Raw genomic sequence first — 25,932 nt, forward strand, 5'->3', positions numbered from 1 at the left:
GAAGAAGCCATTACTCCAAAAGAAACATAAAACAGCCAGATTACAGTTTTGTTAGACCACAGGACATGTCTCCAAAAATTAAGGTCTTTGTCCCTGTGTGCATTTGAAACTGTTATCTGGCTGTTTTATGTTTCTTACGGACTAACGGACTTAAAACAGACTAACAGACCTAAAACAGGAAAAGTGATTGTCTGATTTAATGTCAGACAGTGAGAAAAAAAAGCATATGTGTCTTTTTATATAGTGTATGTAAACTTCTGGTTTCAACTGTATATATACAGGTGCATCTCAATAAAATAGAATACCATAGAAAAGTTTATTTATGTCAGTAATTCAATCCAAAAAGTGGAAATAACACACGGTTTAGATCCATTACACACAGAATGAAACATTTCATGTCTTAATTTATTTAATTTCTTCTAATGAAAATGATTGTGGCTTATATTTAATCAAGACCTAAAATTCAATGTCTCAAAAAAATGTTATATTACAAAAGACCATTTTTAAAAAGTCTGTTTAATATGGAAATGTTGGCCTCTGAAAAGTATGTCAGTCTATATGCCCTCAATACTTGGTTGAAGCTATTTGACTTGAACTACTGGAAATGAACTTTTCCATGATATTCTAATATATTGAGATGTATCTGTACAGTCTGTAGTGGAGATAGGTCTGGCTATGTGAGAGTGCTAAATTACAGAATCTCATTCAAGGAGCTAGTGGCACAAAAAGGCAACGACAGAGTGACAGCGGGGAAAAACAGCAGTAAAGCAAGCATACTGTCACATCTCCCTCTGTGAATTAAGGATTTATTTTCATTGAACCAGAGTTGGATTAGGGGAAAGAATGACTAATCAAGACTGTTTTTGTTAGTTCTATTTTGTTAAGTTTGAATTAAATGTGTCTTTAGAATGATGACAAAAAGTACACCTCTGGGTTCTGTGGATACCCAGTCTGTAGGATGACAGTTGAAGCATATCCTGCTGAGTCAAATCAGCATGTGTAAACAGGGTTAAAGAAGGGGGGCAGGAGACTGAATTGATATCAAATGCTCTCTGTATTACAACCACGCCTTGCCAGAGATGCTAACATAGACGCAACCGGAGATCAGTCCAAGGATGTGGGAGTGACAGCAGCGGGGGAATTAGCGGTGTGATGACTGTCAACACACAGTCTGCACTGCGGTATCGTTACAAGGCTCATATTGTTTAGTTTGGAGTTATTAGCTTTCCGAACATAGAGCAGAATCACTTGTAAAACACCCCAAGCTGCCACTCAGCCCGAGCTGCAAGACATTCAGAAGAATGAGTTAAATTTGCATTCAGTTTGAGTTGTGCATGAGCCCGTACTATATGTTAATTAGCATGTGTACATGTGTGTGGATGCACATGTGATAACGAGTATTTAAAAGCACGGTTTTATTGCAGGGTGCAGAGCAGCAATTAATAATGCCACTGCAATTGAAAATGATGGCATATAATCATACAGCCTCCCAGATTGTGTTTCCCTCAGTGAAACATGGACATATGCCAAGGTCCCTAGTCTAATGAGCGCTGTTGTCTCAGTGACAAAGAGCTAACCAGACAGACAGGGCTTTATGAATGTGCTATGACAAGATACATGACTGCAATATCAAAGACGATTCAACAGGTTTTTTTTTTATCTGACTTTTCCTTTGAAGGTAGTTCTTTAAATTCAGCATTTTAGAACCATTTTGGCACATGTGTGAAATTGTTATAATCAAAGCTTGTGAGAAACAAAAGCACACAGTCAGATTCCTACCTTCGGGTCAGCAGTCAGCAGCTTAAAGGCCTCGTACACCTGCCTCTCTTTGACTCCTCCCCCCAGGTCCAGGAAGTTAGCTGGCTTTCCACCATGCAAGTCAATGATGTCACATGTGGCCATGGCCAAACCGGCCCCATTGACTGTTAAAAAATAAATTTAAAAAAATGTCCTGCATCAGTTATTCAATATATATATATGCCTAAATGGATTTCTGTGACACTCATGTATATAATGCATTATAAACATTCTAATAATGTATTATAGAGCCCGACTGATAAGCCTAACCATCTACCCTAACCAATAATATGAGTAAACCGATATATCTAAGGCAGTATCGGTGTATATGCTGTGAGATATGTGCCATTATGACAACTTTTATGTAATATAATATAGATAATGCGGAAAATGTGGCTTGGTGTGATTAGGAAATGGTGTTCGCTCCTTTTTTTATTTTTATTTTTTAATAGTCAGAAATTGTACATACATTGAACTGTAAAGATGTGTATTTATCTATTTTAATACGATTTATTCTTTCTTTCCTAAGTTATCATTTATCATTCAATTGGCTGACAATGTAACATTGTTTGTTAATTAACAATGTTAATTATTATTAAGTAAAGTAGCTCTCTGGGTAGCTTTTCAGAGTAGTTAAAAATCAGTGCACAATCCACATTAAAAAAAAAAGATTAATTTTCCCCGGTCTGATAAATCCCATATTGGTCAGGTTTTAATGCATTTTTTTTGCTTACTTTTGCTCAATCATTATAGTTATAGGTAAAGCCCAATGGATATATAGCATGGCATATTTTATCAGGTGATATCTATTGGCTTATTACAGAAATATCTGTTTCTGACTATATATATATATATATATATATATATATATATATATATATATATTTTTTTTTTTTTTTTTTTTTTTGGAAATCAGGGCTGGACACGAATATTGGCCAATATATCAAAATCAGAATTTCTTATTCCCTTATATCCAAAAATCCATCATCAGTCAGGCTCTATTATAGGTGCTTGCAAATATTCAGAAGCTTTATAATAATAATAATCATAACACATTATGAAGAATTTTAAAAAGAAAGTATCATAATACTTCATAATTGCTGGTCACTCACTAACATTTTTTTGCGAGGATCATAGTTTATTAGAATTTTCATAGTTGTAATACATAATATGTTAATATTACATTATAATCACTGTTATAAAATCCAAAATATGATTATAAGGTTAGGGTAATTCTTTCCCGATAACACATTACAAGTAAGTTTACACTTTATTATAATCAGCTTGCCAATACAATGTCAGTGAGTTGTCAGCAGTTATAGAGTATTATGATAGTTGACTTTATAAGTCTTTATATAATGTACTATGGTTATTGTGATAAGGCATTACAAATATTTATTAGTGCTTTTAAATATAACTTTACAGTATGATAAGCCAATAATGCATTATAAGTATGTTTATAAAGCATTATAGAGGATAATTAAAAATCAAAAACATATTTAGGTAATGGGAAAATGCCTGTTCACAGTCAGATTTATGGTGTCAGGTGTACCCATTTTATGTTGAGTGAGTAATAAAGGGTCATAATAACCATATGTATGTATTAAGTGTAATGAAGTTAAATCTGACCATTAGCTCCAGGCTAAAGTCCAGAAATTGAAATAAAAGTCCCTGAGTGGAAGGTGTGACGCCAGCAGCAGTGAGTTAATTAAAAATAACATTACTGCTGCTGAAGGAAAGACTTACTGTTCGAACACTCACAAAAGGAACCCAGCAGTAAATTATCACCCAAGGAAGAACAAACAGCTGAAAAAATGTCACACTTGAAAAGTGAATTGGTTGGAAATCTTCTAATCAGGAATATTCAATGCTTCAAGACGAGCAACACAGAAAAAATTTGATTATGACTCGACTTCAGAGAAAAGAGCGTTGATTAAAAGAGGTTCTGCTACGCTTTTTTTTTTTTTTTTTCGGCCTGTGTTATCATTTAGCCGACTGCCAGCGCGGCTACCCTGCTGAGTTGTGCGGGAGCCAAGTGCACAAAAATGTCTTACCTCATTTGGTTTAGCCAAGCTGAACTTGTGTCCTGGCAAGCTCCCCGAACGACGTCTCAATAAAAGGGAAATTCGCTTTAACAGCTGTCACTTTGGTGGCTTACAGAGCTCTCAAGGAAGCTGCAGGGCCTTAAAAGCTGTTGTTACTTTAAGAGAGGCTGGGAGCTGGGGATGCAGAATAGGTGTGTATGTGTGTGTGCATGTGCGTGTGGGGTGGGGGGGTGAGGGTAGCGCTAACAGACATCCAATGTGTTTATGAGGCTACGGGGTAAGACGCGAGAGCACCTGTTAGTGCTGCTGTACACTGTAAAAGCTTTGATTTATGACAAGAGAGGGGGCCTTTAATGAGAATGCTAACAATCTGGCTCACTGGAGACTTTCTGGGCGGATTATAGCTAATTAGAACGCATTGGTTACGGCAGCATTCCTTCTGGAGTCCTCAGAAAGCTGCTTGTAATGTGGACTGGAGGAGAGCCCAGGCTGCCTTTACTTTGACTAAGTTTTAACTGTGTCCGAGCTTTTCACTTATGTGACTTGAGAGACGCATTAAAGGCTTATGCCAGGAGGGGTTCGCTTATGGAAGAATTCATTTAATGGTTTTTGTGTGAGTGTGTGTGTGCAGGAATGAGTTCTGTTGCAGTGTTTTGTTTCCATACCAAAGCAGGCAATATTCCCCTCCAGTCCGATATATTTGAGGTCCCATTTGGCTGCCTCCGTCTCCGTGGGGTCGCTCTCAGTCATGTCGTCCATCGCAAACACGGCTTTCTGACGGAACTCAGCATTGTCATCAAAGTTGATCTTAGCATCAAAGCAAACCACTGGAGGAATGAGGAGATGACAAAGACAGAGTTAGGAATAAAGAGAACAACAGAGGAAGCACACAAATGAGAAGCGGGAGATGGCAGGCAAGGGGAGAAGGAGAGAATGAGGACATAAAAAGCCAACTAATTATTATTTCTGAAACCTGAAATTAATGAACTGAGGGGGTCTCCCCTCGGCATACTGGTCTTAATTATTTCAGAGGTTGGCTCACTAAGGCATGTGTTTTTGACACCGCCTCTGAGGGGTAGCACATTATAGTAAATGGACATTTCCTTTACACTTCAAAGAGAGTGTATTTCAAAGAGACCACATTCATGAAGTCACCTGCAAAAATAGCCCTAGAAAAAATGTAATCGCATCGTCGAAGGGCTTTCAGTATGCACAACAACACTTATAGTATGCGACTGTGACATTTTGGGAAAGTACATTTACATTAGAAGATTGATACCACTGTCAAATAGCACACTGATGGGGATGTCCTTTGTCTATTGGACAGAAAGTGTGAGGGACACAGCTGACACTTTTTACTATTGTTGGAGTTTTTTCACTCTTCTGCGGCATTGGTCCACTGTGCTATTGAATCCATTAGCCACCATTCTGTTGCTAAATAATTTGAAGAATTCTTTTTTTCCGTGTTCTGTGATCATCTGACCATATTTGGATAAGGGCTTTTACTTCAGTGGACCAAATCTGTCCACGAGACATTTTTTAAGCCTGTTACTACCTTGCTGCATGTTGATTCTCAAATTTGCCCAAATTCAACCCAGAATGCTGTGAATTGGTAGTGAACAGAGACCCCATAGTTCAGTTTGTTGATCCACACCAGAGTTCAAAAACAAATTGGACTACCTGACAAAACACACCAGGGTTCGTTTCAAATGGACCGAACAGCTCAGGTGAATGTCCCTTTAGCTTAGGATAAAGACACACCGACCTTAGATCTGTAGAAAGGTAAGAAAATCAGCCTAACAGCATCTTTAAAGCGATCTTACTTATGTTTCATATCGCATTGGTTTAATTTGTGGGAACAAACAGTTGAATGTTCATCTCGTCATGCTGTGAGATTGCCAGGCAACCAGAAGAGACTTCAGGAAATCACTCTACCTGGACAAGGCATATTAGGCCAGCAGGGGGCAATTCCAAGTCTGGTTGTGAAGAATTAAATTAACTAGCTACATAGAGCTGATAAAATCTACCACTTTGTGAAATAAAGTGGCCATTGTTTCAAAGAAGTTTGAGTGACTGAGTTCTGTTTTAGACATCAGCAATCTGATAAACCTTCAACAATAAAAAACTGTTGTGGTTTTAAGAAATCATTATGTATTTCCCTATGGACCTTCAGCATCAACTGTCTAAGGAATAGCACATTGCAGGTAAACAGACAGCCAGATAACCCAGATGTAACAGTGAGGAAAGGGAAACAAAATATGTAGACATGGGGATTGGCCTTAGGATTGACATAAATACAAAGAGAAACAAAAACAGAACACGTGCGTAGACACGCAGAGCATGCAGCAGACACACTCTCCTGGGACTGAGGAGCAGACATACTACTGTGTCCTCCAGGTAAAGTTGCACTCCCACTACACGATTCCCATTGTTTTTGTTTTGACACATCCGTTATTGCAGTCCATCTACAAAATGAATTCAGCTATTACCAAATGAGACAAAAAAATACAAATTTTCCATCCTTGAGAAATTTTCCTATCCAATAGATGTCTGCAGAATGCCTGCCGGAAAATAGCAGCGCTCCCTTGTGACATGTGAACAAATCGAAACCAAAGAATGAGTTGATTTTAATGTGAAGCTTGTCTACAAAGCCTGCCTCAATCACAGCCACTGCTTCTTCTTGCTGGTAGAAAAGGAAACTCATACCTCTCAGAGAAAATTCACCGTTTGAAAGGAGTCATTTTATTCATTAATATTCATAAGATATCATGAAACAACAAACTTCTCTTGTCAATCTTTGATAAAGCATACTTTGAACAAGAATCTGTTTTTGGGCAGACTAAATAACATCAAAGAAGTGATGCATCTTCAGCGTGTTGTAATGCGTCTCGATAGGACACATCACAGTCAATCTGTGTTCACAGGCAAGACAATCACTCTTATTTCTTTGCGAGGAAAACAAAGTTCAACACAAGTTCAATGAAAGCAGCAACACAACAGCTAGAATATGCTTCGTGACTATGTATAATGTATTTCTCATCTGAATGATGAGCACTTGAAATGTTTACCTGCTAACCTCCATTCGTGTCATGTTGTGCAATTTATTGTGTTAAGTGACAACGAGGGACTGAAATTTACACATTTTTCTTTGGAAATACAAGTGTTTTCATCTATCAGGGAACACTTAAGACAGGAAGAGAGAGAAACACATGCAGTGACTATAGAAACTGGACCGAGGCAGCCTTTGAGTGTGAAATGAAGCTGGAACTTTAGCTGTGGTGAACACTGATCCAAATCTCTATGCAAACTATCATTTGACACAGTAGAAGCCATTGCAGAAATGAAGATGATTTCGGAAAGCAAATGCAATAACAATATGATAATTTGTTTTGACCAAATAATGTGGGACAGCTCACGTTGACAAGAAAAGGGGCAATTCTGTGATTGTTTTTAATGCAGTGCAACTGAGAGACTATCACTTGTTGAGAAAGGCCAACCATCGATTTATACCTCATTAATCTTACATTCCAACACTACTCTGCAGAGCCTTAACAGCATAACAGCAGCAAGCTCAAGGTCTGAATTTAGACTTCAGTCTCATGGTGACAATTTCTATTTGAAGTACTAAGACTTGACTTACAAAAGAGACATTATTTATTGCTCCAATGCACAATAAATCTGTCATGAATCTAATTACTTAAGTTAAATTCAGTAGGTTGACCATGTAATAGGCGTGTGCCAATGTTAAAGACAGGACAGAGAAAATCAATTAAGAGGTTAAGAAATGACGATCCTCAATTCACTTACAGAAGAGGTTAGTGTATCCAAGTTTTCTTTGGTTCAGTTCATTGTGAATTATCAGAGGGGGAAGAAGAGTTGAGAAAACAGTTCCTTTTGGACAGAACAATGTAAGGTAAAAGTATGATACCTTGATCAAAGATTGACTTTTAAACAGGGTAGTACTAGGATTTACCAGATTTATTTTTTTAAAGATAGAATAGCTGGGTTTATCTAGAACTAGAACAGCTAATTTTCAAACAGTTGCAGCAAATAAGTTTAGATGTATAGCATGTGACCAGGGGGTGTCGGTCAAAACTAGAATCTATAGACTTCAGAGGGATAATGGGAGTTGTTGTCTTCAGTGTTTAACAACCATTGCTGATGAAAATCTGTCTGATGTGACTTGGGCAGAAATAAAGTTTTATTCACCATAGGTTTAGTTACTTTTATTCAAGATATGCAATTTATTTCTTTGCTGTAACATTATTACTATTATTATAACGTTGCTGTTTACTTTAATTTAGTTTGGTGGCTGGCATGAGCCACTTGTCGTAATAACACAGCTGGATTGATAATGAAATAAATAAAATAAGTCTCCACTGGATTATTGTGTTGCAAAATGGCATGCAATTAATGAAAAATGATGCTTTGTGGAAGAAAGAAATGCTGTAAAACTGTAATTGAGTATATTTCTGTGACACTGTACGATTTTCAGTTACTCTTTAATGAATCATCTGGTGTCAACTAGCGGGCGTAAAGGGGACATGACGCTGGTAACAGGTAACCAGATATCATGCATAATTATAGAGAAATTAATAAATAAAAATGTACAGGTTTATCCGGGTATGTTGTTAGAAACATTTGGGATAATGTAAGTACACGACTCAACAAAATAGGTCTCGTCAATTTGAGATATTTCAATGCAAAATGTTACATAATGCACCTTTTAGAATAGAGGTTAAGCAAAAAGCTTAAGGTTTTACAAGCTATCAATTCTTTTTACATTAACTTTGCTCTGAAGAGTTGAACCAATTCTAAGAAAAATACGTATATTTTAACTACATTAAAACCAATTCAAATGTAAGCAAAATTAATTTCAAAATTCTGCTTATTAAATTTTTTTTTTTACATATTCAAAGACTATCCCTGAGTGGTTCCTCTTTGACGATCATCAAGTAAATGAAGGATGTTGCTGCAGCTGTAATTCCTCATTGCAGTCCCTCATTACTAGTTGATGATAGACTCTACGCCTTTAGTTAATCATTAGCAACTAGGACTCATCAACAAACATCAACATGCTATGAATATGGAAATCTCTGCTCCCTGAAGCCATTTGGATTTTGATCCAGACAAAGTCATGCTGACAAGAAACTGACGTCAATGTGTTGCAATTACACTTCACATTCTTAAATGCATTCAGACCCGAGGAGATAAATGTGCCTGTATGCCACAGTCGGTGATTAATAGGTGGCTGCATGTTCATGCAAAAATACTCCTCGTTTGAAATCTTAGAAATACTGCAGATGTTTAATATGATTTAGGGACATTTATTGACAGGAAAATACGCACACAAGCAGACCATAAACAGACTCACACAAAGATGGGACAAGTCGACACACAGGCACTCTCCATGATACACGTTACCTTGTCCTTCGGGAGTCTCTCCGAGAGGATTGACTTCGACTTGAGTGGCGTCGACTTTCAGGAACAGATCATAGAGCCTCTTAATCTGATCTGCTGCCTGCACGGTACACATAGGACAGTAATTACCTGATGGTTCGGCTCTGAGCAGCCGGCCCCGCCAAGGCTGCTCAGCTTCCCACACAGGCTACATTAAACATGGAAAATCACCTTCGACATCACGCTGTCTGAGTTTGTTTTGCATGAATATGTATGTTTCTCTGTGGGAAAGGGAAATGTTTTTCAAATGGTGTAACAACTGGCAAATAGGACAGAGATTACAGCCCATACTAATGTCCTTTATATACATATGTAACATTTGATTGAACTTTTCTATAGATTCCACTTTGCTGCAGCTTTTTCAATGGATGTTTATAAAGTGTATGGGCAGAAGATGAATACAGACAGTGAATATAACATTGAAATGCCATGACACTTAAATCATCACTGTCAAGATCCTCGTTTTAAAAAGCATTTCAGTTGATCTCTCTATTGCTAAAAACTGTTCTGTTGTTTGGTAATGAAGACAGTTTGACATGGCATTGAAAAACTTCTGAATGCAGAGTTCCAGACACAGTACACAGCTACCGGTATAAACACACACACACACACACACTTGCATCTACACAAAGATCCTGTCATCCCATCGCTCATTCAATACACTAAAGGTATTTTCGAAGACGAGCTGTAATTATCGCTGAATTAAACAGTCTGGCAGCTGACTCAAAGCAACCAAGGAAAAGCATACTGACAATGCAGAAACTTAACCAATCACTTTCTATTTCTCTCCTTGACTGTTTAAAATCAATGCCCATTCAGTATCCTGCGGAAAAAAGGGTTGCATACAATTCGATGCAACCAAAGCTCAAAACATCCTTGACTCTCTGTGCGCTCCTCAGAAGCACATTCACTTGGCTGATTTATACGAATTCCATGTGGTAAGATTCAGAGCTAATTTGATTTCTCATGCCACATTGCCTGTGGAAAAGAAAACAAATTAGTGATCTGATGCCAAGAGACGCACGGCTTTGAAATAAACTATATATCCAAGCACACACACTTGTTCTGAATGTGAACTTTGGGTGTTTCTGGACTGTTCTTCCTTGGCCTCATTTTACTCGCCAACGCTGCCTGAGCGAGATGTGTAAAACGGAGGTGACAAGAAAAAAATGTTTGTTTCACTGTCCTCAAAATTATAGGCTGCGCGTTGTGATGAGTTTTGTCTCTTCCCGCTTGATTCGCTCACAAAATCAATGTGCGGCCTGCTCTATGAAATAATGGTTCTGTGAGTGATGTCAGCTTCCTCAGCTTGGCACAATGCTGAGCATCACTGCCAGATGACAATAGACCACCTGGCAAGGGAGTCTAGTGTAATGACACTTCACAACTTGTCTCTGGAAAACTAATAATAGCCTAAGTTTGGCCTGTATGCCAATGAGGATACATCTGTATGTGCATATGTGTGTGTGTGCATCTTTCTGCCTCTTCTTTGCATTGTCTTTAAAGCCTTCAGTGCAACCAATTACCTGTCTTTGCAGAGGTCCTTTGAAACCCAAATTAGCTGCCATGTGCAGTGCCTGGTCGTCTCGCACGCCTTCAAATATATCTATGACTTCCTGTAAGATTTGCAGTGAAAGTGGAAGGAGAAAGGGAGGAAAACAAATGGAGAAAGGGAATGAGAGAGAGAGAGAATAAGAGGCTAGAACACAGGGCTATAATTTGACACAAAGTGGATGTTCATATTAAACTGCCGACATCATAATTAAGTAGTAGCAAGCTGCCAGACATGGAGAAAAGGGTGACTTGGGGCTGATTTATGATCACCAGACCCTCGTATCTTTGACTTTCAGATCAAGAGACGCTCGCTTATCAACTTTTTTCAAAGTTATAAAAATGGATGAAGGATTTCAGAGTGGTTTCAGAGTGCACAGTGGTGAGAAAAATAAAGCGTAGGGCTGCAGCTGTCGTTAGCTGGTGAAAAACAATTCTGAATAAACCAGGTCTGGACCATATAGATTTTAATGAGATGTGAGAAGGGCTATCGTGTGTTAGATAGCAACACTACAGCTGTGTTCCGCACATACAATCTGAAATCTACGGTGGAAATAATGACATAAATCTCAGCTGGATCTTTACAATCTGCTCGAACATCTGTAGACGATAGCAAAAGAAAGATATACAACAACAGAAAATGGAGGCAAACTCCATCTGTAATGCTTAAACTGTACATCTGTTAACAACGACAGGGACTTGTTGCCAAGTCGGCAAGTGATGACAGGGGATTAAGTTTGGCAAATGGTGTCTTATTAATTTGAATATAAAACACAGAAGGCTCTGCATTTGTTCATGGTTAGCTTCGTGTATTGCTGTATGTGTGCATCATGTTGTTGATGCAGTGCACATGCAGACACAACCATATATTTAATCGAATTTGCAGAAAAATATTGCACATCTCTTCCATCTGTAGATCCCACTGGGCTATCCAGACCTGATATGATTTTAAATAAAACTTTTGTTGCTCCACTGTGCCGAAGATCAATCAAATTCAATTTCTGTGGTGTTTTTAAAGCAGATACATTTAATTTTCTTATTCTTCTCCTTTGATATTGTAGTATTAGGTATAAGCTACAAATCATTTACCTTAAAGATGAGTTCTGGGGTGTTTTCGGCTACCTCCTCAATATCCATACCTCCCTGGGGGCTGCCTACCATGACAGGACCGTTACAGGCGCGGTCCATCAGGATGGCAAAGTAGGTCTCCCTGGTTATGTCCAGGGCCTCAGCAACCATCACCTGGATAACCACAGCAGAGAAACATTGGCTAATGGAGGAATGTGAATTCATGATGACATAAAGGGGGTCTACTTAATAAAATCTCATTTGTTTTTCTTGAGTTTCTCATAGTATTTGTCAAATCTTTCTTTATACATTTAAACTTGTTCCCAATATTCAATAGTAGACTGCACATAGTGGCTATATTGTATAATTCAAAGCTTCATTCGTAAAGTTGACACTTCTCAATCACAGGGTTCCCACACATCATTTATAAAATTCCAAAACTTTTCCATGACTTTTCAAATAAATAAGATTTCCATTAGAGTTGACACAGTCTTCAAAAACAATGTGTCAAAATATGTATGTAGGCTTGAACTCAGACTAAAAGTATTTCAACATTTTTTTTCAAGCATCAGATACATTAATTCCTGATGCATGTCAACTGAAAAAGGAGAGAGACAGAATGCAGGAAAAAGAACGCTAAATATGTGACTGTAAACGTTAAACACATTTTAGAGCTGAGCTATGTTAACTTACATCAGCAGCTACAGAAAAAACATTTCTGTTATGTTATATTGCATGGAATGTTATCCAGAGGAATTTATTAATTCATTTCACGATACACAACAAAATTCCATGACTATTCAAGAATGTTCAAGGATTTAACTAATACCTTTACATTTCCAGGCCTGGAAAATTATATTTCGAAAATCCATGACTCTCACTGATTAACACAAAGAGGCCAGAGCTAAACAGTGGGGTAAAACGGCATGTAGAGCTAGCTTATTTTTTACATCTAGCTCATTGAATTAAGTTTACTTTGACCAAACCAGTGTTGGTGATTATTGGAACAGTGAAAAGACTAACAAAGATTGTTTGGGTGAGTTTTATTTTAGGTAATTAAGCAAGTCTCTGAATTCAGAAAGCACACAAGGTTGTATTTTTATGTTTAATAAGGAAAACAGGTGTAGAAATGTTTCCTTACTTTGTGAGTTAATTTTGTTTATTTATTAGACTAAAAAAGCAGAGAGTTTGCAAATGGTTAATGCACCACTCCACATTATGATGACATCTGAAGCCCTGTTTAAAAAAACCTCAATATAAGCTTTAAAAAAAAAAAAAAAAGAGTAGACATTGGCAAAAGCCCTAGAACACAGAACAAGCACAGGCAAATAAGCAGGGTCCATAGACTGGCCAACTCTATGAAGCATAGCTGTGAGAATATCTCATGTGCTGTAAATGAGAGGAGAGCAGACAAATGGAGAGGAACCTATTGCTGAGAGTCCAACACATAGGCAGAGAGAGGAAGCAAGCAAGACACTCATTTGAAAAGAGAAAGAGAGAGAGAGAAAAAAAACAGATAGGAAACTATCAGTTGTGTGGTGCTTAATGGGCTGCAGGCTTTCAGATGAAGTGTTTGTTTGAACATGCGCAGCCCTTATGTTCTGCTTCCACACTATCGCCCAGCAAATGAGGATGGATGGCCTTCTCTACCCTCCATGTTCACAGACAGCGCCCCTGTCTCCTTGTCCAAATGTTGTCGTCTCCAGTCACTCAAACCTTCTCTTAGGTTACCTGTTGTTCAACTTGTAGACGGATTCTTCACTTAGACTTAACATTCTACTCCAAAGCTCACATTTTTTTTTCTGTATACTTGTACTGGTGTATAGGATTAAAATTGCCTGCACCATTTTTCTATATGGTTAAAGGATTGAGAAAATGCATTAAAATCCCATGTGAAGGTGTGAGCTGTGTAGCGATTGATTTTAGTAATAATATGAGAGACTGGGACGCATTGCATGGAAATGTTGGAAATAAATTTAAAAAAACGTCATACAAATTTAATATAATTCTATAAAACAGGCACTAAAATCCGATATGAAGACGTGTATCCTTTGTGCCCAGTGTAGTGACACATTGGTGTTAAATTTGAGTTAATGATAATTGAAAAAAAACTGCCATCATTTTCTATTAAAAATATACTACACAGCAGTAGTAAAAAAAATCTATTTAGAATAATTTTATAATCACAATTTTAAGTCATGTTGACAGAAAATCTTTGTTTTTTTAATGTGTAATGAATTGATTTGCATGTACAGCTTTTACTTGCACTAATGTGCATAGGCATGTGATATTTCAAGCCCTGTATTCTGAAACTGACATATTCTTTCCTGTTAAAACCTTTTAAAGTCCTGCGGTCTTCTTTCACACCCTATTTTACACCTCCTGTCTCATCTTCCCTTATCTTCCCTCCTCATCCCTCTATCAGAGCAATGACAGCAAATCATTGTAGTTGCAGAAGTGCTGTCCCCTTTTCCTGTGGTGTTCTTTGCTCTGTGGTGCCATACAGGTTGGGTGTTGATGGAGCTCCATTGGCAGGTTGACAGCTCAGCTCTGGCTGTCACCTGACAGACCAGGTTGTGACTACACCATTACAGTACTCGATCCTTCAGGTCAGTCAGAGTCTGCTCTTGTCTGGTCTGATTGCATAGCCTGAGGCAGAAGAGGATGTTCTTGGTACAACAATTAGATAGCTGATTGACGTCAGATGTCTTCTTACTCACATCTAATTCAAGTTTTTGTTGTTTGTTTACCTTTCCCTCTGCCTCTGAGACATGAAGTTAATTCTGAGCTTGTGAACTTCCTAGCCCGCAGGTGTTTTCTATAAAAATGACAAGTGTGACACTCATTTGACTCCACCTAAACTCTGCAGTAGGAGTAGGAGCAGACGTTGGATGGAATAAGGGAGAGCAGGTAAACAGAGACGGGAAGAGACAAAGAAAGAAAGCAGGACCCACACACAAGCCACAGGCTGAGAAGGCTTCATCACCTGGAAATGTCTGTTTTGAGGAGGTACTGCATGCAGCATGCAAGTAGAGAAAATGATATTCCTGCTTGTTAGTGGCACATAGAAACAGTTGTTTACCAAACACTTTAAATTCACAGTGGGCTCGGTTCAATTTATGCAATGAGCCATAGCACCAGCCAGCGCAAACCCACAGTAAACAACAGTGAAGGGCTACTATTTAAACCTAGTGGAAGAAAAAACAAAAAACATAGAGCCAGTCTGCCTTCACAGTCATTAATTTTACAGAACTGCATTACTGGACTCAAATGCCTTGAAATGAGGTCAGAAAAAAAAAACAGAAGTACATCTTTCTCACCGTTTTCACTTTCACTCCATCTTTCGGTGTCTGCTTTGTAGTCAGGTTAAAACCAAGCATCTTATTGGCCAGTTCACCGACCACAGCAGGGCTGGAGGAGAATTGTCACTAGTGAGTCAGAATCCTTTTTTAAACAATTAATTTCAATACAGAAATCAACAAAAAGCATACACCTGTGAAATGAAAGATGAGAAAATCAGGTGAAGTGAGAGATACATAACTATTTCTTTATCTCCCCAGAGTTGTATTCAGTTCAAGAGAGATGTGCCTCAGCACTTTTTATTCTTTTATGTAATATTTCTGAAAAAGTGCAGTTTTTGAACACACTTTGCTTCATATTCACACCGCTGTGAATGAACCTCCATTTATATTCTCTATTTAAACGAAGCCTACATGGCAGCCTGCTCTGGTTTTGTTGGTGAATAAAAATGAAGCTGGAGTTGTACTCATCCTTTGATAGATGAGAGGAAGGTGAACTGTGCACTCATGTCACTATCTGGGGACAATGAACTTCAGCGTATCTCACTTTGAAAAAGTTTCCGGCCATTCCGAACCCTGAAGTAGGGTGACGATGATACATATCTGGGACAATCGTCATAAATCACCTTTTTTGCCTTTAAGGTGGCAGTTAGTGTTAGGCGCCTTTACTAAAACGATAGCACAGCTTTAGTACATGGAGACTTGGCAGAGGGAAATGCAGTGCCTAGGTGAACAAAAACTCTTTCAAGTTGTTGTTTAGCCTTTTGAAAAATGCACAAGATTTCAGAGTGAGCCTTCATTGGCACTCACTTTGTATTTCTAACCTAGAACAAAATAAACCTCAGCAGCGGCACAAAACCCAATCAACCTGAGAAGGGAAACTCAGTATGGGGTGCAAAACACTTCTGCCGACCTTAGAATCACTTTTTCAACATTTAATTGAGGGTAGTTGTTGGAAAACGAGACACTTGAAGGGAGAAAAACTGTTTATTTTCAGCACAAGTAATCCTGACTGTGTCTTTGTGCCTAGGGAGCATCTTCAGAGAGCTCTTTAAGCCTCCTCACTCTACAAGTCTCTGTCACAGGAGAAATAATATGAATCTATCTCCTACAGTAACTAACAGTGGGAAATGTAGAAAGGGGCACTTACTCCTTTGTTAAGTGCACTCCACCTTTAAGGCCACTGTCAAACACACCCTTGCCTCTGCCACCGGCCAGAATCTGAGCTTTCAACACGATCTCCTTGGCATCTGAAAGACAGTGAGAGATGGAGAGAGAAAGAGAGACAGAAAGAATTTAAGATATAGGATCAGCAACTTGAATGCCCCCTTGGGTTTGCCACTTATCTCTCCATCTGATTGAAGGAAGCAGGGGAAGAGGTGGATAAAGGGATGAGTGTGATACGTGCAAAGAAAGGAATTAAAAACCTGAGCACTAGTTATTACAATTAATACAGGAATTACTGTACCCATATTGAAATGGACATGAAATATCATTTAAACAAGACGAATGCTTGATTCTTGAAATAGGATGATATTTTCTGAAGCTTTTCGAATGTCTGTGCCAAATCCCCAGAAAGAGCACTGGGCTTTGACGCCAATTTGACATAGTGGTGAAACGATGGAATTACAATTTCTGGATCCGTCATGTGATACCATTGGGCCCAAAGAGACTTTTCTAATAGACTTACATTTGTAAAGAAATGTCAATGTAAATCATTAGATCATTTTTTTTCACAACCCACGCAAAATGACCCGCCTCACTGTCAGAATTGGATCCATTTAGTTAGAACCATTTGCAAAGCCTGGAAGAATTGGCAGATTAAATCACTTTATCTACATTCAAGTTTGTGGAACGCCGAACTGGCTCGGTCAGTGGAAGTCTTCAGCCCTGATGTTCCATGGGCCCAATAGATGTGGAAGAGCAGTGGAAGATTGGGGTATTTTTAATGTACGGATGTCAGACTTTTTTGACTTCATGGGCAACTATCCTAGGGAATTAAGAGAGCCAAGCATCCAACATGTCATCCAGTCCTCTTTATGCATCCATGGTATATGCACATACAATATCTTCTCAATATATGAATGCAGATGGGTAGAGAAAATCAAGAACTCTACCCAAGGTTACACTTGTCTTTTCACTAAGACTTTTGTCATCTGATCATACCAGGATGCATTTACTGTCTGAAATGCTCCATGAATGGATGGTGCTTGCATTTAGATCTGATCGGCCAGACCGGCTCAAATTGAGTTTGGATCTACGTGTTGACAGCTTGTGGCCATAGTACAGATGATATATCAAACATAACCTACACCTCTATACAACAGGGCTACCTGCTTGAAGGTGCGTCTTTAACTGACTGGTGGAGCGACTGCAAAACAGTGGACAAACACATTTCATTTCCGAAAATTATTCACATAAAAGTCCCCTGTTGTCTACAGCTCTTTATCTAACTTTTCTCCGTGGTTGTTTCTGCTTGTACTCTTCATCTCTGCAGTCTAAATAGATTTGTCTACTGAAAAATAGCTGCTAAAAAAGCTCCACTAATTCCGTGACAGATACATTTTAGTTCCTATAAACTCATCAAAATTAAAGTCTATTATTAGCCCTATTATTTTGGTATCTGAAAGCTTTTATTATGCTGAACAATGCAAAAGTTGAACCTGGCGGGATAGTATTTCACTGCAATTGCACCTTGTACGATTTCTTTTGACAAATGAAATTGATTGAAATTGATCGATTGATAAATTTGGTGCCAGTCCATCTAGCCAATGTAGAAAATTGTTTGTAGAGATATTGAAGAGGAAACTTTGGCCTGCTTGTGGCATAACGTGAAAAGTTGGGGATCACCAAAAATGATTAGATGTAGACTCTGGGTATAAGCCTGGCATAGGCAATGTTTTCAATGGGCATTTTTCCTCCCCATCCACTTTCCCTTTCTATTTAGCAGTGGCACGGACACTGCATCCTGGGATAGGTGATAGGTGATAGGTCTGGCTATGCTGACTACAATCACAGTGCAAGAGGAGAAATAAGCATTGGCACAACTGTTGAAAACTTTCACATGACCTTGCTCCAATTATACAACCACGCTGCATCCCCTTCGCTGTCACTGCCACCTTGCAAGAACTCGCACATCAGGAGGACGCCCCTCAGCTGTCTGTTCAGCATCCTGCCCAGAATCTCCCTCTATTCAAATGGAGCGAGGACACTTGATGAAAGATGGTTTCCGGCGAGGTTATTATTATCTAGGTAGGAGAGTTCAGCCATTGACAGGTGGCTGCCATCAGGGTGGGAAGTGGGTGTTAGGGAGAGTGGAAGGGGAAGATCTGCCGTGCAATGGCTAGAAAGACACCTTGACCTTGAAGGCTGGAGACAGGTTCCTCCCTGGACTGCGTGAAAAAAAAACTAAACTCCACTAGCAGGGTTGAAAATGTCTGGACAGGAGCTGCTGAGCAGAGAGAGCCTGAAAACTCTGAGCGTGCTCAGTGCTGCTGTAGTGAGAAAGAGAACCAGAGAAAATAGCCTCTGACAGGATGGCAGGGATTAAACCAACACTGCATTAGTGAGGACCGTTCTCTGTGGAGAGAAGAGAGCTGAGAGGGGAGAAAGAAAAAGGGAGAATGAGAGAATAAAGGTATGCTCATATGCAAAGGGCTTTGAGAGGAGTCATAAATGAATAAATATGTTAATAAAAAACTGCTACTGCGCAAAATTAAAAAGAGTTCAAAGCAAGATGAAATAGAGTGTCCTGTGGGCATGTGCAGCAGAGAGGGACGGCACAGAGGAAATGACTTTTGCTTCATAGAAAAAAAAGAAACAAGTGGAAGAACAAAGATCTAGCCCAATAGGGAGATTGCATTGTCTAACGTGTGACGAAAGGTAAGAGTATTGACATATTGATGAGGACCTCAAAAAAGCCAAGATATGGTTTTAAAAAGTGAAGATATTTTAAATATATTAAAAAGGCATGTAATGTGCCAGGGAAGGTAATGGAGTGAGAACGAGGCAGGTGTTCATTCCTGCTGCACTAGTACTTGACAGCAAACCTGCTTATTATGTGGCACACAACAAGATATGTAGCAATATCAGCAATTACGAATGGGCACTGAAAGAGCAATATGCTAAAAATAAGAGGACATTTTATTAAAGAAGAGACAACACAAGAAGAACACAAGATAAAAATGTTGCTGTGAGATAGTGGGCACTACCTTACATCCCTCACAAAGCAGCACACAGCACAGCACATCTATCTCTTTCTAGTTTCAGACTGACACAGTGGTCATTTTCACACCCAGCACCCACATAATTTTAAGACCAACACATGCAGAGATTGGCACAATCTTATTTAAAACAATGAGTGGCCAGGCACAGTGTTGGCATATTGCTTTGCAAAAGCCTGGTCTAAAGTCAATGGCGCAGAAATGCTCTGCTATTTTTAAGGCAGTATTATTCAGATAAATCAATCCAATGCACTCTCTTTCTGATGTGCGCTCTATACAAGCAAAAATACACACACGCCTCACGGTATGAACCTGGACACAGTGTGTGTCACTTTTTGGATGTGTAGAAGAACACAGAACTTTAATTAACAATAGATCCCGACAGATACTGTCTGTGTCTGGAGATTTGAAAATCAATGAAATTAAGCTGCTGTACTATTTGCATAAATGTCCAGCCCAAGCCCAGTCTACAAAGAATAAAAAATGTTCCAAGCCTGGTGCGAATTGACTCAGTGTGCCATTTTGGGTTTCCGACGAGTTTGCTGACCTAGAGGTTCCACCGACAAAGGACCTCATACCCGTCAATGAAGAAGAATGCTGCTGTAAACTTGGTTATCCTGCCGAACAATAACAGACTGTATTCTCCTGTCAAAAGATTTGGAGTCTAATGGCAGCCGTTCCTATGTACTCCAAGTTGCCGTCCAAGTCACCTATTCCTGCACAAGCAGATTAGTTCACTTAGCAGAAAACTGCTCACTTCTCAAGTGTACAGAATCTGCCATACAAATAGCAACTCTCCAGGTACATGCACAACTGGCTTTTAAACGAAATGGGAGATGACACTCTGATTGGTTTAATTCACGTTAAGCAGATCTCTGACTAAATATGAGACTAAAATCAACCCCTTTGCTCCTTGTGCCTTACTTTGCCTCCAGATTATGCAGCATTTACGAAGCAAAAGTGGAGTCTACCACTGCTGAAATGCACTGAAGATAAAAAAAATTATACCATTCTACCAGAAAAAAACATCTCTGTTGAATCATACAGAATTCTCTGGTTGACTTTGAAACATCACACTCTGATGGAACACAGGGAGAGGATAACGATGTCCTCAAAGATCACAGTGAACATGGTGCATGGTAAAGAGCAGGGCGGCCATTATCTGGTAGTATGACAGACATGAGGTGGCCTCTAACACTCAGACAAAGGTTGGCCCCTAATGAGTGCAGATCAGAATGTGGAAGGAAAAGGAGTAGTAGCATGTAAAATCTGAGAGAAGTCATGCCTTTATATGTTGAACCCACACACTGCAGTGTGCAAGGGGGAAAAAGAGCACATGTCTGAGGTAAATCAGCAAAGACACCAGCTAGCACTGTTAAAGAGTCAGAGCTTCAAGGTGTTCATGCAGTGAGAAAATGCAGCATTAAATCTGTATACTGAGAGGTCACACTAATGAAAGGTGATGCACATCGCATTCTGATTATGTCCTATCAGACAATATATATATATTTATATTATACATTCTGTCCAAGTTGCTTCCTTGAAAGTGTGTTTTCATTACTGTAATTGTGCAGAGTGTATAGGCACTATAAATCATTTCTTTACTTGTTGCAGCCGCAGTAATTAGAAATACCTCCTGCAGAAAGTGTTTTGGTTATTATATTATTGGTTGAATGAAAGCCCTTTCCTTGGGGGGAAGGGACCACGGTTGCATAATCAGTTCTCCACTTCCATTTGTATCATACATGGCCCACTGTGAAGATGCAGAGTAAGATTTTCATCTCCATTTATTTTCAATATCTTGGGGACACACGGGGAGGAGATTAACATCGCACAACATCTCCAATCACATCACATGCAATCGGAGTAATGCGGTCATCATCCTCAGGCCTTACTCATTTCCCAGTAATGAGTGCAAATCAACTCCCAGTCTGCTTGCCAGTGACAGCAGCTGGCAAAGAGGATGCTACTCCTACAATCAGTGTCTCTTTCGCCCTCGTTCTTTTCTGTGCACTTTTGAAAGGCCTATTCTCTTCCACCCTCCTCCCTTTCCATGTAGCCCATGGGTGGCCAGCAGCAGCGTTAGCTTTGGTCTGATATTTAATTAAGCCTTCGAGGGCTGTGCCATGAGGGGGATGCTGGCTGGTAAGGGACAGATGTAGGCTGTGAGCCAATCCAGAGAGAGTAAGATGTGGCTACCATCTGCATGGAGGGAGAAAAGGATCAGGACGGCCCTCCCCAGCGTGCATGTGTGCTGTAATGAAAGTAATGTGGCGGCTAAATGGAGGAGACTAATCAAACTCTTGGGAGAGAGGAGAAAACAAACACGAGCGCACACAGCTACAATCAAAGAATACAGAGGGCCCCAGCCTTCTTACGGATAAATGCCATTAACACTAGAGGGAAAAAAAGACTTCTTAACCTTCAGCATCTGTCCTCATCATGGCAGTGCACCTCCTGGTTATGATGCAGGAGAGTGTTGATTGCTGCCAAATTTTGTCTTTACAAAAAGCAAAGGTCGGAAATGTCAGTCCACAACATCGTTGAAACAAATAATGGAGATGTAATTATTCTTTTCCTAGTCTTTTTTGGAATAAATTCGAAGCAGCTGAAATATAATTCATAATTCAGGAGTATTCCAGCTCTATAAGTAGAAAGAACAACAATCTGTGCTTCCATTTGCTTCCATCTAGTGGCACATGGCACATCTTTAAATAACTTCAATTATGTTGTCAACTGCATATTGATAGCTACAGAGAGCTACTGGAGCGGCTCTGGCTTTTGACTCACTTCGCCATAGGGCTCTTTGCTGTGTCACATCCATGGCTCACTGATATTAGGAACAATGAACTCATAACCCACTATAGCAAAGTGTACCATAGGCAATGCAGGATATTAATGGCATAAACAGGGCAACGATCTGATTAGCTTTACTGCTTGCACAAGCAGAAAACTGAATATGTGCATATAAAGTGTTTAAAAAGGCCAACTTACACTTCTTGCTTTACCGTGTTCAGTGTAATAGCCATGCCAACACATTATGTTTTAATTACACTTTGGCACCAGCAGGGCCAATAAATGGAATAGGTTGTGCTCAATGTTTAGAGTCCTTGAGTGATGATTTCCTTTAACCACAGTGGTAATGTTGGCATCGCCTTGGACCAGTTCATCTTTCCATAAACTTTTACTGTTTTAAATTCTGCCAGACTGTGAAAATGTCAAACGGAATATGGCTCTCCATTCATGCACTGATGACAGATGAACCAAAAGGAAAGATAAGAAAATAAATCCTTCAGTTTTTCATCTTCCTTGACAAATAATGGCCTTGGAAAGCTAAATATGTATTCCTGTTCAGTTGGGGTTGAAAAGTCAACAAACATTCATAAATCCCAAACGCGCTCTACAAAATCATGTTGCTACTGGCATGTCTGTGAGACCAAATGTTTGGACTTGTATAACAAGGGACAAACAAAGATTTAGACACACAAAAAAAGTAAAAGATAACAATTTGACCTCTTTGTTCGCTACAACTAAATATATCATTACCATCTCACTGTCTTGTCTGGTTAAGCCCACCGTCCCTGTGTCCGTCTCTGCCTCTAATGATGCTATCTCAGTGGAGGAGAATATCAGCGTCCCGGACCGACAGTGGCACCTCTGTGTGACACCTCCTCCAGTCACCGCTTGCATGACGGCCGAGTCCTCATTAGAGGACAAGTCCACCTGGCTTTCAGACATAGACAGCACATCTAATGACATCCTGAGATGGCCCTGGTATCCTCTCAGCGACAGAGAGGTGCAGTTCAAATCCCCGGCTGAGAGTTTTTCACCACCATACAACCAGAGGGGGTGACGGTAATGATAATGGTGTTGTGGAACGATGGGTGCTAAATGACCACAGGGATCTCAGCAGGGAGAATCACTTTGTTTCACAACGAGTCGGATCAAGCCGCATCATGACAGTAAACTAGCGAAATACTAACTCTTGGTTGCAGACAACAAAACAGTGTTCTAGGAAATCTCCATACAAATATTTTAAATAAGCGACCAAGAGTCTGCGCGGACATGAGCTGCTCACTTCTCATTATTGACTCAACATTTTTCATCAGTTCAGCATGAACAATAGCAGATAAAACCATTTTAAAAGCTACCAACATCTGCTGCTGATGCTAATGCACTGATGGCAACAGCACTGCTTGCTATGCCATTTCCATTGACGAGTAATGAAGCTTGCCTAATGGTTGGAGGTCCCTACAACAAAGCATAATGATGTTTTGTACAGTTCTACTCCACTAGTACAATTCCTATTTCTGAACCTGACTTAGCTCCAACTAATACCAACACGACTAGGTAGCCCACATTTATGCAAAGCACCCTGCCAACAAATAATAGGCGACATGTTCACTTCCACTGGCACATTAGTATCATCCTAATACGATAGAGGGGATGTGTGAGAAATAATTCCACGTCTCACCCACAACATGAATAGGTTAGGGTGCGTAATGAGGAGGTGGAAACACTAAGCTGCTTACAGAAATCAGCTCTTTGAGAGACAGGCCGCTTTACCCTGCAAAGCCTATTTACAGCTGTTAAGACAATTTCAGATGCATGGCTTTTTCTTACTGAAGGAGAGAACGAAGAGCCAGCTAATGTATGGGATGACAACAGGTCCTTGGAGAGGCCAGCCTGATTTGTGTCTGTGTTCGACTGTTGTCTATGTGCTCTAATGTGTTTTTGCAGATTCTGAAAACGTGTCTCTGAATAAAGCTGGTGAAGTGTCCGTCCGTAGGCCGATGTGCACGTGTTAATAACCTTATGTTTCAAACCAGCCCCTCCCCATCCTCGCTCCTCACCGTGTGTGTGTGTTATCTTGGCAGGTACTAGAGACAGGAAAACTGCAGACTAACATCTGTCTTCCTGTGTGACAGGCCGGCCCTCTGAAGGGACGAGAGCTGTTCCGTCCATCAACGGCAGCCCCGCAGGGAATGGGGTGGCGAAGCAGATATACCTGCAGCTCACTCCAGCTAACTCCCTGCACTCATTTAGTTCCCCTACAATGTGATCAAAGTGGCAAACGAGGACACCGAGTTACTGCTATAGTGGTACGTTCATCTTACAGGAGGGTGCGGCATAAATTGCGGGGCGTTAGACACTATAGACAGAAACAGAGCGACACATCGGGTAAGTAAAAGAGAGCAACAACAGACTGAAGTATGGGAGAATGAAAAACAAAAAAAGTGAGTGAAAGAACAAATCCGAGGGAGTAGAGAAGAGATAAAAGACAAGAGGGCTAAAAAGAGAAGGGCGGGAGGGAGAAGAGAAAGGTCAGAATGTGTGGGTAAAATGCAGAAGAAAGAGCAATGTTGTTTTGGCTTGACATTACCAGTTAATAGCTATGTAAATGGACCTCAACCTATTTACGTGGAAGTTATTAACATAATATTTGTTTCAAACTCTGGCCAGATGAACAGCAGCAGCAGCATGGGTAATGGTTGCATATTTGTCAAGTGATTTTCTTTTATTAGTGTGCACAGACCAGATCAGGCTCATAAGTGTACATAAGTAGTATAATTAACAAATATTCCACACAAATGAACACGGAACAGCAATGTGAATTCAAACAATCTATTATTCTATAATTATGTCATTTTGGTCTTTTGCAAATTGCACATTTGCAGTGTACAGTTGACTCAAAGACACAAAGTACTTAATATGTACGGAGTGGAAAGTGGTCGAACACAAAATGGTCAAATGTCAGTAATGTAAAAAAAAAAAAATCTCAATGTAAGTGGAAGCAAAAGACTCACGATATAAACTAATCAACACCTCAGTAACACCTCTTCCACAGGGAGGCTTGTGTGCTGCAATGTTCTCACATGTTGCTAAGAGATAAAATTAAAATATTAGTATTTAAAAGTATTTATTTTGCTAAAACTAACCAGACTGACATCTGTATATGTATGCAGAATATGTAGGCAACAGGACAAGATTTTGGTATCTGAAGCGTTCTCATTTCTGTTTGTAGTTTGAGTAGTATTGACTTATCACCTTTGAGTGGGCTTTGTTTGCATGCAGGTAAACGGTCTATACAGAGACCAAAAATGGAATTGACCGAAATGTAATTTTGAACCCATCCACTAACAGTGATTTTAGCTTTTTATTAGTCATCTCACAACTGCAGCTCACACCTTAAATTGGTAATCTGACCAAAATCAATGACCAGCGCATGGTAGAGGAAGTATTGGCACAGATATGCATCAGGGTAGACAGGCCGCCCTGTCTACACGCTAACAACTTTTACGCGACATGTCACGGAGAAAGGGTCAAAAACGTTTACACTTTATTTTTTCGAAGTCGGTGGAGCACTGGAGGAGACGATGAGCCCGCTCGTTCACCCCCAGGCCAGGGAGTGCATCCCCGGCGAGCTGACCGAGTCGCGGCTCGATGATGAGGCAGAGCCAGCGCGAGTTAGCACGGATGCTAGCACGT

The 25,932-nt window shown here is 39.7% G+C and overlaps 1 protein-coding gene across 1 annotated transcript in view; it reads right to left on the bottom strand.

Moving 5' to 3' along the window:
* suclg2 (succinate-CoA ligase GDP-forming subunit beta) overlaps positions 1-25,932 on the bottom strand; it is a 114,139-nt gene that overhangs the window by 51,720 nt on the left and 36,487 nt on the right. Inside the window, exons 3-9 of the mRNA XM_059329465.1 lie at positions 16,371-16,470; positions 15,242-15,332; positions 11,943-12,095; positions 10,829-10,918; positions 9,267-9,363; positions 4,508-4,669; positions 1,780-1,922 (exon numbers count right to left, since the gene is read on the bottom strand). Of these exons, the coding sequence (XP_059185448.1) occupies positions 1,780-1,922; positions 4,508-4,669; positions 9,267-9,363; positions 10,829-10,918; positions 11,943-12,095; positions 15,242-15,332; positions 16,371-16,470 (836 nt within the window). The remainder of the gene's footprint in view (positions 1-1,779; positions 1,923-4,507; positions 4,670-9,266; positions 9,364-10,828; positions 10,919-11,942; positions 12,096-15,241; positions 15,333-16,370; positions 16,471-25,932) is intronic.

The sequence above is a fragment of the Centropristis striata genome, chromosome 3, assembly GCF_030273125.1.
Source record: "Centropristis striata isolate RG_2023a ecotype Rhode Island chromosome 3, C.striata_1.0, whole genome shotgun sequence".
In the NCBI taxonomy this organism is placed as follows: domain Eukaryota; kingdom Metazoa; phylum Chordata; class Actinopteri; order Perciformes; family Serranidae; genus Centropristis; species Centropristis striata.